The following is a 12958-nucleotide window of genomic DNA, read 5'->3' on the forward strand; positions in this document are numbered from 1 at the left end:
GATAGAACACCTGTAATTTTCTTCAAGTAGCTTTATATACTGTAACCAGACAAGCCTGCCTGTCAGTAGGAAGATAACAGGAACGGATCTAGCTGAACACTGTGAGCAGGACGCACTGTACTAAATGTAAATAGTCTAGCTGCCTGACCGTGGTACTAATAGGATCAAATAGAACACCTGTAATTTTCTTCAGGTAGCTTTATATACTGTAACCAGACAAGCCTGCCTGTCAGTAGGAAGATAACAGGAACGGATCTAGCTGTACACTGTGAGCAGGACGCACTGTACTAAATGTAAATAGTCTAGCTGCCTGACCGTGGTACTAATAGGATCAAATAGAACACCTGTAATTTTCTTCAGGTAGCTTTATATACTGTAACCAGACAAGCCTGCCTGTCAGTAGGAAGATAACAGGAACGGATCTAGCTGTACACTGTGAGCAGGACGCACTGTACTAAATGTAAATAGTCTAGCTGCCTGACCGTGGTACTAATAGGATCAAATAGAACACCTGTAATTTTCTTCAGGTAGCTTTATATACTGTAACCAGACAAGCCTGCCTGTCAGTAGGAAGATAACAGGAACGGATCTAGCTGAACACTGTGAGCAGGACGCACTGTACTAAATGTAAATAGTCTAGCTGCCTGACCGTGGTACTAATAGGATCAAATAGAACACCTGTAATTTTCTTCAGGTAGCTTTATATACTGTAACCAGACAAGCCTGCCGGTCAGTAGGAATTTAACAGGAACGGATCTAGCTGAACACTGTGAGCAGGACGCACTGCACTAAATGTAAATAGCAGGAACGGATCTAGCTGAACACTGTGAGCAGGACGCACTGCACTAAATGTAAATAGTCTAGAAGATAACAGGAACGGATCTAGCTGAACACTGTGAGCAGGACGCACTGCATTAAATGTAAATAGTCTAGATAGAAGATAACAGGAACGGATCTAGCTAAACTGAATACAGTGTATATATATATATGCAACACCTGGGATGCATATATATACACAATACACTGTAAGTGCAGCTAACTGACTGACTGTTCTGCCTAATCTATCTAACTCAAATCAAATGACACTGTCTCTCTCTCTCTCTATCTCTCAGCACACCGGAACACACACTACACAGGGCCGCCGTGCAGGCGGCCTTATATAGTGTGGGGTGTGTACTAAATGCCCTGAGCCGTAATTGGCCAAAGCCACCCTGGCTTTGGCCAATTACAGCTCTCTCTACTGACAGCGCTGTGATTGGCCAAGCATGCGGGTCATAGTGCATGCTTGGCCAATCATCAGCCAGCAATGCACTGCGATGCCGCAGTGAATTATGGGCCGTGACGCGCCACACGAATTTAGCGCGAACGGCCCATAACGTTCGCAATTCGGCGAACGATCGAACAGCCGATGTTCGAGTCGAACATGGGTTCGACTCGAACACGAAGCTCATCCCTAATCCCTAGCTGTCTACTTTTATTTCAGTGCTTTATAGACAGACTCTTTGCTTGTAATGTCGTTCTACAAAGTGCACCAACGTCTTCGATGGCTCCAACATGGCCGGCTGAAGAGTCTGGCAAAGACAGTAGGAGAATCTGCTATAAAGTGTGTCTTGCATTTGTATCAGTATCTTTGTTTCTTTACATGCAAATAAGAGGCCTACGCCTAGCCCTCCCTATTATGTGACCTTGGGTGACCTAGTCATAACTCTATTGCTACTAGATCGTGGTTGCCTTTAGCTGCTCACTTGGAAGGGAAGGTAACAGTTAAAGCTGACAATTCCATGCATTTAGAGTATTACCCTTATCTTGTATGAGAGATTATAATTGTGCAACCTTCTAAATATCTCACATTGCATTTGTTGGTACATCAAAGATGACTTCTTTCAATATATATTGACATTGTACTTCAAGGTCTCGGGTTTTCATTCCAGGGTGACCCCAATGTATTTACTAAAGGTTACCCTTCTTTACCTTTGTGTGTGAGTCAGAAGTGCTGAGGTCTTTACTACAGTTGAGGTAAGAACAGAGGACCCAACATATTGAGCAGCTCCTGCGGGGGTAGCGCTACATATGTCACACTTATAAACACTGAACTCTGTATATTGGGGTAAGCTCCTAACCACTACACCGAGCTGTATATGACTTACTCCTGACCACCGAATTCTGTATGCTGGGCTATACAGTGATATCTCGGTTCACAAACAACTTGGTTCGTGAAGAGTTCACAAAAATTTGCTTTGGTACATGAACTCCACTTCAGTTCACAAACACGAGCCGTGGCCATCTTCCCTGCTCTGACACGTGGTCACAACTTCCTGTAGGTGCGATCGCTGGCACAGAGAGACACTGAACGTGTACTGTGAAGACACTTACAGTGTTGAGAAGCTTTTTGGTGTGCTTTTTAACACATACTGTACAGTACTGTACCGGACTTCCAGTATAGCTCCAAAATTCAGAGCAAGCATGGGCATAAGAGGAAAGTGCAGAGCAGTAATGAAGGTGACAAGACTCTTCAGAGCAAGCATGGGCTGTATATGATATACTCCTGACCACTGCACTCTGTACCCTGGGCTGTATATTATATACTCCTGACCACTACACTCTGTACCCTGGGCTGTATATGATATACTCCTGACCACTACACTCTATACCCTGGGCTGTATATGATATACTCCTGACCACTGCACTCTGTACCCTGGGCTGTATATGATATACTGACCACTACACTCTGTACCCTGGGCTGTATATGATATACTCCTGACCACTGCACTCTGTACCCTGGGCTGTATATGATATACTCCTGACCACTGCACTCTGTACCCTGGGCTGTATATGATATACTCCTGACCACTGCACTCTGTACCCTGGGCTGTATCTGATATACTCCTGACCACTGCACTCTGTACCCTGGGCTGTATATGACTATACTCCTGATCACTGCACTCTGTACCCTGGGCTGTATATGATATACTCCTGACCACTTCAATCTGGGCTATAGATGATATACTCCTGACCACAGCACTCTGTACCCTGGGCTATAGATGATATACTCCTGACCACTACAGTCTGTACCCTGGGCTGTATATGATATACTCCTGACCACTGCACTCTGTACCCTGGGCTGTATATGATATACTCCTGACCACTATAGTCTGTACCCTGGGCTGTATATGATATACTCCTGACCACTGCACTCTGTACCCTGGGCTGTATATGATATACTCCTGACCACTACACTCTGTACCCTGGGCTGTATATGATATACTCCTGACCACTGCACTCTGTACCCTGGGCTGTATATGATATACTCCTGACCACTACACTCTGTACCCTGGGCTGTATATGATATACTCCTGACCACTGCACTCTGTACCCTGGGCTGTATATGATATACTCCTGACCACTATAGTCTGTACCCTGGGCTGTATATGATATACTCCTGACCACTACACTCTGTACCCTGGGCTGTATATGATATACTCCTGACCACTACAGTCTGTACCCTGGGCTGTATATGATATACTCCTGACCACTGCACTCTGTACCCTGGGCTGTATATGATATAATCCTGACCACTACACTCTGTACCCTGGGCTGTATATGATATACTCCTGACCACTACACTCTATACCCTGGGCTGTATATGATATACTCCTGACCACTGCACTCTGTACCCTGGGCTGTATATGATATACTCCTGACCACTACACTCTGTACCCTGGGCTGTATATGATATACTCCTGACCACTACACTCTGTACCCTGGGCTGTATATGATATACTCCTGACCACTACACTCTGTACCATTATCTTCGGGTAACTCTAATCTGATGACCTGTAAAGTCTTTTAAAGCGTCACCCATGAACAATGTTTGGATATGGAAGATTGTCATCATTGCACCGACACACAATATTTTTTTAGTTATATTTTTACTTTTAACAAGATTGCAAACATAAAATCAGGAAATATTAAAGGTAGAAAATCGATTGGTCAGGAAAATGACTTGTCTGGAATTTGGAGGCGGAGTAGTTAATAATTTGTGTACAATACAATACACAACGTGTTACATTATTATGACTGATGTGAATGTACAATGTATATGTAAAGCGCTGTGTAAATTGACAGCGCTATATAAGTACCTGAAATAAATAAAAAAAAAAAAAAAATTATAACAAAGTATTGTAGAAAATATCACAGCATAGAAAATGGGGGAAAAGTAGAAAATAAACCCGGATATTAACCGCTTGCCAACCAGCGCACGCCGATGTACGTCGGCAGAATGGCACTGGTGGGCAAAAGGGCATACAGTTACGTCCCCTTTAAGAAGCGGTGCTGCGGGCAGGCGCCCGCTGTGATTTCAATGACCACGGGTCTCGCGCACTCGATGGCCGCCAGGTGCCCACGATCGTGTCACGGAGAGGTAGAACTGGGAAATGCTTTTGTAAACTCCCTAGGACACACTTGATTGCCCCCTAGTGGTTAACCCCTTCCCTGCCAGTGTAATTTACACAGTAATCAGTGCATTTTTATAGCACTGATCGCTGAATAAATGACAATGGTCCCAAAATAGTGTAAAAATTGTCTGATGGGTCCGCCATAATGTTGCAGTCCCGATAAAAAAAAAAAAAATCGCAGATCGCCGCCATTACTAATAAAAAAAATTAATAATAAAAATGCCAAAAAAAATCCCCTATTTTGTAGATGCTAAAAAATTTGCGCAAGCCAATCAATATACGCTTATTGCGATTTTTTTTTTTTACCAAAAATATGTATGAGAATATATATCGGCCTAAACTGAGGAAAAAAAAATTGTTTTTTTATATATTTTTGGGGGATATTTTTTATAGCAAAAAAGTAAAAAATATTGCTTTTTTTTTCAAAATTGTCACTCTTTTTTTGTTTATAGCGCAAAAGAAAAAAAAAACGCAGAGGTGATCAAATACCACCAAAAGAAAGCTCTATTTGTGGGAAAAAAAGGACATCAGTTTTGTTTGGGTGCAACGTTGCACGACCACACAATTGTCAGTTAGAGCGACGCAGTGCCGAATCGCAAAAAGTGCTCTGGTCAGGAAGGGGGTAAAATCTTCCGGGGCTGAATCGGTTAAGGTGACATTTGTGCCTCTAATACACCTCGAGTAATTGTGTGGAACCTCTGATGTACAGGATGACAGGACTTCAGTGAGGAACAATTCCCTCACTCAGGACAGGAATATGGCTTCTCCCCCGTGTGCAATCTCTGATGTGTGTAAAGATGGGACTTCTGTGAGAAACATTTCCCACACTCAGGGCAGGAATGCGGCTTCTCACCCGTGTGCGATCTCTGATGTTTGTGAAGAGACGACCTGTCTGAATAACATTTCCTGCACTCAGGACAGGCAAATGGCTTCTCCCCCGTGTGAGACCTCATATGTGCGACAAGATATGATTTTCGTACAAAGCATTTCCCGCACTCAGAACAGGAATACGGCTTTTCTCCCGTGTGAGACATTTGATGTGTGACAAGAGCTGATTTTTGTATAAAACATGTCCCGCATTCAGGACAGGAATATGGCTTCTCTCCCGTGTGCAATCTCTGATGGGTTTTGAGATGGGATTTCTTGGAAAAACATTTCCGGCACTCAGGACAGGAATACGGCTTTTCCCCACTGTGAGACTTTTGATGTCCAACCAGATTTGCTTTTTGTACAAAACATTTCCCGCACTCAGGACAGGAATACGGCTTCTCACCTGTGTGCGTTATTTTATGCTCATTAAGTTTAAATCTAAACTTGAAACATTTCCCGCACTCAAGACAGGAATATGGCTTCTCATCTGTGTGAGATCTTTTATGCTCATTAAGTTTGGATCTAAAATGGAAACACTTCCCGCACTCAGTACAGGAAAACCTATTATCTGTTGGAAGAACAGCACCGTCCCGCACAGTCTGAGGTTCCTCAGGATAAGAGGAATACGATGGTCCGGCACCGTCCCGCACAGTCTGAGGTTCCTCAGGATAAGAGGAATACGATGGTCCGGCACCGTCCCGCACAGTCTGAGGTTCCTCGGGATAAGAGGAATATGATGGTCCGGCACCGTCCCGCACAGTCTGAGGTTGCTCAGGATAAGAGGAATACGATGGTTCGGCACCGTCCCGCACAGTCTGAGGTTGCTCAGGATAAGAGGAATACGATGGTCCGGCACCGTCCCGCACAGTCTGAGGTTCCTCAGGATAAGAGGAATACGATGGTCCGGCACCGTCCCGCACAGTCTGAGGTTCCTCAGGATAAGAGGAATACGATGGTCCATCTACACTGTGTGGTGCCGGATGGACATTTGAGGTAGTCGGGTTTTCTCCTGGACTATACTGTGTGATGTCCTCATCTTCTACTTTACAGTCTGGAGACAAAGTGAGACAATCCTCGGAGGTTTTCCTCATCTCCCGTCCATCTACTAAAATAGAAATACAAAGATTATTACTAGACATGAGCAGATTGGTTCCCCTAAACCAGGACTCCGCCCACATCAGGCAGCTTTGTCTCTGAGGATCTTACAATTCCACCCTCAAGGTAACTAGTAAATGGGTCCTCTGATCTCCTACCAGTTCATTTCTTTATTCATGGACCTTAGTCAGAGAGTGAGGAAACAACGAGAACTGTCTTTTATGTGCAGGGCTTAGGCCCACGTAACGTGCAATATAAATTATATAGCGTAATGGTCAGTATTGGTACACAGTCATCAGTGGCAGCTAAAATGTTTACTTGAGACAAGTTGCAGAGGTCTCAAACTGCTGTCTCCCATCTCCTGAGACTGCACTCAGTGACTTGGGTCTGAGACTATACAGACATATGGTACAGCCAGCAAACAACAGAGCAAGTAACCCGGGAGAATTGCTCTGTAAGAGATCTTACTAGATGCGGTCAAGCAACACCTATAGTGAAACTCAATATTTTGCTTCTAGCTGAACCCCAGAATCTCCATAAATCCAGTCTAGATACATAAATTGTGTCTGCAACACAGAGAAGGAAGATTATCCGAGAGAAATACAGGAATATAGGACAGGGAACACAGCTCAGGAAAGTGACCAGGGGATTACAGGGTTGATCACCCAGTCCCCGCCCTACTCTGGACCAATCAGTGAGAAGTATGGGCGGAGGAATGTATTTAGTGTTCATAACCCACCTGTGCTGATCTCTGTAGGAGTGTCCTCCTCTATAAATGTCCCCGTTATTCCATCCTCCTTCCTAGACTGTGGATCATCCTTTACATATGTCTTTTCTTCTTCTGCTTTAACCTCAACTTTCATATCTATCAGATCTGCGCCCTAAACCAAGAGAGGCATATAAACTTAAAACATAAGATTTAATATTGTGGTTTCACATATAGATAAGATCCACACATTGTGTAACAAGTCCATGTCCCAGGTGTTCCATTCAACCAACCTTGTAATGGTGGGGGATGGTGTGATCTTCCTGTGTGGAATCCCGGGAATACAGAGGACCTCCCCCTCCCATCAACATCTCTTCTTCTTCCTCTTTAATCTCAGCTTTGATGTCCTTCAAAGATGATATAATATGTGTGTAAAACGGAACAAGAGATTACATAGTAGAATGTCCTCTCATAGCTTAGAATTATGTTCTAGTTGCTCAGTCCCACCTACCTGATGAAGGTGGAGGATGGTGTGACCTTCCTGGGTGGAATCCCGGGAATACAGAGGATGGGGACATCTCTCTGGTGGGTTCCCATTACTGGATCCATCTGTAAGAAACACACACACTGACTGAATACATTGTTTCTATGTGTTTATCAGATGATGGGGGACCTAGGTGGACCCTCCGTACTGCTCTCTCCTTTACAATAAAGTCTCCTCTTACCCGGTGATGTGAGGGGCGGCTGATTCTCCATCATGACGTCCTTGTAGAGATCCTTGTGTCCTTCTAAATACTCCCACTCCTCCATGGAGAAATAGACAGTGACATCCTGACACCTTACAGGAACCTGACACACACAATGATACAGTCACCATCCAGACACATCCCTTGTCTGTTACTGGATAATGTCCCAGAATTCCCAGCACCGCTCACCTCTCCTGTCAGCAGCTCCATCATCTTCTTGGTGACTTCTAGAATCTTCTCCATGTTGTGTCTCTCAGGTTTTAGGGAGTCACATGAAGGCACTGTGATGGTCATAGGATCAGCTGACTTCGAAACAGGAAATCTCTGTATTGGAGAAAAAATAGGAATATCATGTTAGAGTCCCAAAATCCTCCTCACCTCTCTGGTCAGCTCTGGGTTTTTTTATTACAGATAGGAGTAATTCAAATGATACAACGCTCAGTACAGTGGAATCGAGGTAAAGTCTGGAAGTCGCAATCTGGGTGCCTAAGCTGTGGTGTCCTCCCATCCATCAAAAGGCAAGACAGTCATCGAGAAAAAACAGTTGGCAACTCCATAGTCCTCAAGTATTTTATTTTGCCATACCAGTGAGTACACCGACAGTGGCAGACACGTTTCGGCGCTAAGCCTTGTTACCAGCACACTATTTTTTTTTGCTAGAGATAAGAGTGATGTCATGTGACCTCCCAGAATCCTCCTCACCTCTCCGGTCAGCAGGTAGATGATCTCCAAGGTGAGGTTTAGGATTTCCTCAGTCATGTGACTCTGGTCCTCCTCCATCCTCATTGGTGCCGTCATTTGATCTATACAGGTCTCCTTGTAGACGGATAACTTTGGGAAATGAAAGTAATAATTATTTGGATAGTATTGGTCACACAGTAATAGGATGTGGATGTGAGGGGGATAATAGGAGGGTTACTGTATGTTTAAGAACTACGACCTGCTAAGCGAGTCTGTGCAAACAGATCCTCTAACAACGGGTGTGTACCCAGGGTGAAGGACTTCCCTTCTTCATTCCACTTGGTGTCCTGGAACATATTACTAGACCAGTAACATGGGAAGAAGTGAAGACTGCCTTCATTACCTAGCAAGGGTTCTTTAAAAATGTCCAAAAAGTGCAGGTAGGAGGACCATCATAGACCAAGAATCCCCCCTCCCTACCTTGGAAGCCCCCTGAGCCCTACAGCCTCCTCTTCCCTCAGAGCCCTGAAGCCTGACTAACCCCTCGCAGTCCTTCAGAATCACCATCATCTCAGAGGCCCCCCGGAGTCTTTATCCCTACTACCCCCTCACAGCCTCTCAGGACCATATTACTAGAATTTAAGCCCAAAATAAAGACAATGTTCCAACCACGTACGTGGGGGAATGTTCTGACCCTGAAGGGGTTGATTCATTTTATTTCAGGTACTTATATAGCGCCGTCAATTTATGCAGAGCTTTACATATACATTGTACATTCACATCAGTCCCTACCCTCAAGGAGCTTACAACCTAAGGTCCCCTATCAAGCATTCATACACATACTACGGCCAATTTAGACAGGATCCGATTAACCTACCAGCATCTCTTTAGAGTGTGGGAGGAAACCGAAGTACCTGGAGGAAATCCACGCAGGAACAGGGAGAACATGCAAACTCCAAGCAGATGGTGTCGTGGTCGGGATTCAAACCAGTGACCCTTTTTGCTGCTAGGTGAAAGTGTTAACCACTACACCACTTTGCTGCCCAAATCTATGTTTCCACACTATATATATGTATATCATCATCTACTGGAGATAAAAGACATCACAGTGACTATGGAGGAAGAGGACGGACATGATGGGGGGTTACTGGGTGTAAATTGAAAATAATATCTTATTACCTCCTCTGTTCCCAGTTCCAGCAACGTCTCCTCTCTACTTCCTCCTGACTTACCTCTAACCCAGAAATTCCTGTTTGCATCTGACATCACTTCCTGTTTTCCATAGAGACTTCCTGTCTGGGTATAAGTGACATCACCCCCTTGTGGAGCTCAGAAGAACTGCAGCGCTGAGAAACGTCTCATACTGCGAACACGGCTTTGTCCTTTCATCGGACTCCCACCAAGGGGGATGGAAATATATGACTGCCTAGTCCAGCCTTATACAGCCAGGGTTCCTACAATGGAGGCTGGGAGTTCTTTGAGAAATTAACAGTTTCTGTTTCTCAGTGGGGATGAGCTTTGGGTTTGGGGTGACCATAAGCTTGACCCAAACCCAAGCTCTTCACAGTTCATGTAATGAACAAACTAAATGGTCATTGGCTAGTACTCCCACTCTCCTCCTGTTTAGAGTTAGTTAGTTTATTCCTAGCTAGATCTTCCTCTCTTCTTCCATGTCTACTAAGTCGATGTTAGTTTTTCACAGAGTCATTGTCTTCCTACTCTAGTGTTGCGCCATGCAACTTGTTTACTAATGTGTTCTGGAATCTTTCTGTATCCTGCCCTCCTGTTTAGAGCTAGTTAGTCTAGTCCTAGATAGTCCCTCCTCTTCTTCAATGTTCCCTCAGTCAGTGGTAGTTTTTCATAGAGAAAGGGATTAGGAAAGTCATTGTCTTCTTACTTTTTAATAGATTGGAAAAACATCCTCTGTACTGCAACTGTCTGAAGTAAAATTGTGTTGGCTTCAACTTCAGTGTCTTGAATTGAAGAATTAAAGAGTTCCACCCAAAAAATGGAACTTCCGCTTTAAGAGAAGGTGACCCCCTGACGTCATCTTTTTTGGGGGGGAGCGGATACCCTCTTTTTTAGAGGGTCTCAGCTCCCACTTCCTCCGGGTGCATCGCGGCACCGGAAGGGAGATAACCTCTCCCCCCTCCCTCTCGGCAATCATCTGGGACACATCACAGGTCCCAGATGATTGCCCGGCCAGTCACAGTGCGCCGCGCGGCTCGCGCATGCGCAGTGGTTCACAGTTGGGCGCCCACAGGTACAATGCCGGCGCCACATAGAGGAGGGGGAGTGGAGCGGGGCTTCGTTCCCCCGCATCGCTGGACCCTGGGACAGGTAAGTGTCCGGTTATTAAAAGTCAGCAGCTGCAGTATTTGTAGCTGCTGACTTTAATTTTTTTTTTTTTAAGCGGAACTCTGTTTTAAGCTGCCTGTGGATGGTGCCAAGTCAGCAGGTGACCATACTATCAGGACAGACTGGGTCTAAGGAGGTATGTCAATGCATGAAGCAACATTTGAAACAGAACAAGTGGGGATAGCACTGAAGTCAATGGCCAAACATGGCCACTGGGCATATTTGGGCAATGATGTCACCACTACACCACCCCTCCTTTATGCAGCTGATGAGGACCCCCTTTTTGTCAAAAGGGGCTTCCAGGTTTCAAAGAGTCCCCCCACTCACAGACCCCCATGATCACCACCCAGGGTTGTGGGAAAGAGGCCCTTGTCCACGTCAACATGAGACAAGGTGTTGTGCAAGGGGGGGTACCGTCCATATCATGTGGACGGTACAGTTCAGGAGGTGGTGGGCGTGCACTATGTACACTGAGTTAAAGAGTAAAGAAACCCATTGTATAAGAAATATGCAAGCTTCATCCTGTACTGTGATGGTTAATAGATATGTAAGAAGTTCCTTTCTTCTACCACAAGTTGGCGTTCTGCCACTCTGATTCACTTTCAGCCAAAGCACTGAATTGTGGGTAATGTAGTTAAGTCAGCAGGAATGCCATTATTATTCTGCCACATGAGACTACAAGATCCAGCACACCTGCAAGCAGGAGGGGTCAGATAAATAGAAAAGCCCGGGAAAGAACGGGGCAGTGGAGGAGAGAGAGACTTCAGAGTGTGCGGTTGGACGATTCTGCTGGAGAGAGCAGGAGGATTGAACGGACGGCCAAAGACTGTATTGCTGCCTGGATATCAGTGGGCAGGTACCGGAAGATTGAGAAGAACGGCTGCACTCACCGGGCCATACTAGACCCCGCAACCGGGTGTATGTGTGTACTCAAGTCCCGCACTGAGACCTACTGTCAAAGCTGCCCAGGGAACCGGAGCGCACAGACAGTTCAGCTGAGCCATATCTCTATCATCACAAGCTGCAGCAAAAAATCACAGCGGCATCGCTGAGACCACCGGAGCCACTAATCCTGGGGAGAATCGCCTGGGAACCTTACCGTCCACAAAGGATGGTAAGAACCCTGCAAGCAAGCTTGATCTTACAGTCATTGGGACTTTGGTGAGTGGACACTCTTCATATTTTTTCCTTCTTTCCCGCTATAACATACTCTCAAACTCAGATTGCAGGAATATCTGTAAAACTCTTCCTTTCGAACAATAACTCTCAATTGTCCAATTCAGAATAAATACAATCCTGTTTCACAGCTCATGGACCCTCTGTAGCCTTCATCATAGAGAGAGTGATAATTCCTAGCTGCCTGCTTTCATTTCAGTGATTCTTAGACGGACTCTCTGCTTGTAACGTTGTTTTAAAAAGTGCACCAACATCTTCGAGGACTCCAACGTGGCCAGCCAAAGAGTCGGGCAAAGACTGTAGAAGAACCTTCTGCAATAAAGTGTGCAGTTGTATCAGTAGTTGTATCAGTATCTTTGTTTCTTTACATGCAAATAAGAGGCATAAGCCTAGCCCCCCCATATTACGTGACCTTGGGTGACCTAGTCATAACTCTATTGCTACTAGATCACAGTTGCCTTTAGCTGCGCCAATCATGGTCTGATGAAGAAGTTGCAGCTTCGAAATTCATTACTATTCCTTGCCACTGTGAATAATCACATTTCCTGTTCCGGTGACGTCACGACCAGCTGCTTTTCGTTTCCTGCTTCCTGGTTCCCAGCCTCCTCTGGATCCCTGTAAGATCACACCAGTGCCCCAGGCAGCAAAGGGAAAACAGGATGCCAAATAGGAGTTATTACTAGTTTTTATTAAATATATGATTTATACTGTTCCCATTTCTACACAGAGCCTATCGCTTCACTCTAAGGGTGCTGCTTCCAGGTGCTAATCATACAAGATCTCGGGTCATTTATGGACATTATGTTTTAACAAATGTTTTAATATTATGTGTGCTTACTCACACACACATTTTATGTATACCTATATTCCAG

At 45.0% G+C, this 12958-nt stretch overlaps 1 protein-coding gene across 1 annotated transcript in view; it reads right to left on the reverse strand.

Annotated features, from left to right (window-relative positions):
- The window catches only part of LOC141105169 (uncharacterized), a 53528-nt gene extending 43725 nt beyond the window's left edge, over positions 1-9803 (reverse strand). The window contains exons 1-8 of the mRNA XM_073595060.1: positions 9732-9803; positions 8574-8702; positions 8061-8195; positions 7851-7974; positions 7637-7734; positions 7419-7532; positions 7159-7300; positions 5206-6429 (exon numbers count right to left, since the gene is read on the reverse strand). Of these exons, the coding sequence (XP_073451161.1) occupies positions 5206-6429; positions 7159-7300; positions 7419-7532; positions 7637-7734; positions 7851-7974; positions 8061-8195; positions 8574-8669 (1933 nt within the window). The 5' untranslated portion in view covers positions 8670-8702; positions 9732-9803. The remainder of the gene's footprint in view (positions 1-5205; positions 6430-7158; positions 7301-7418; positions 7533-7636; positions 7735-7850; positions 7975-8060; positions 8196-8573; positions 8703-9731) is intronic.
- Positions 9804-12958: the final 3155 nt, after the last annotated feature.

Source organism: Aquarana catesbeiana, linkage group LG08 (assembly GCF_042186555.1).
Source record: "Aquarana catesbeiana isolate 2022-GZ linkage group LG08, ASM4218655v1, whole genome shotgun sequence".
NCBI classification, from domain to species: domain Eukaryota; kingdom Metazoa; phylum Chordata; class Amphibia; order Anura; family Ranidae; genus Aquarana; species Aquarana catesbeiana.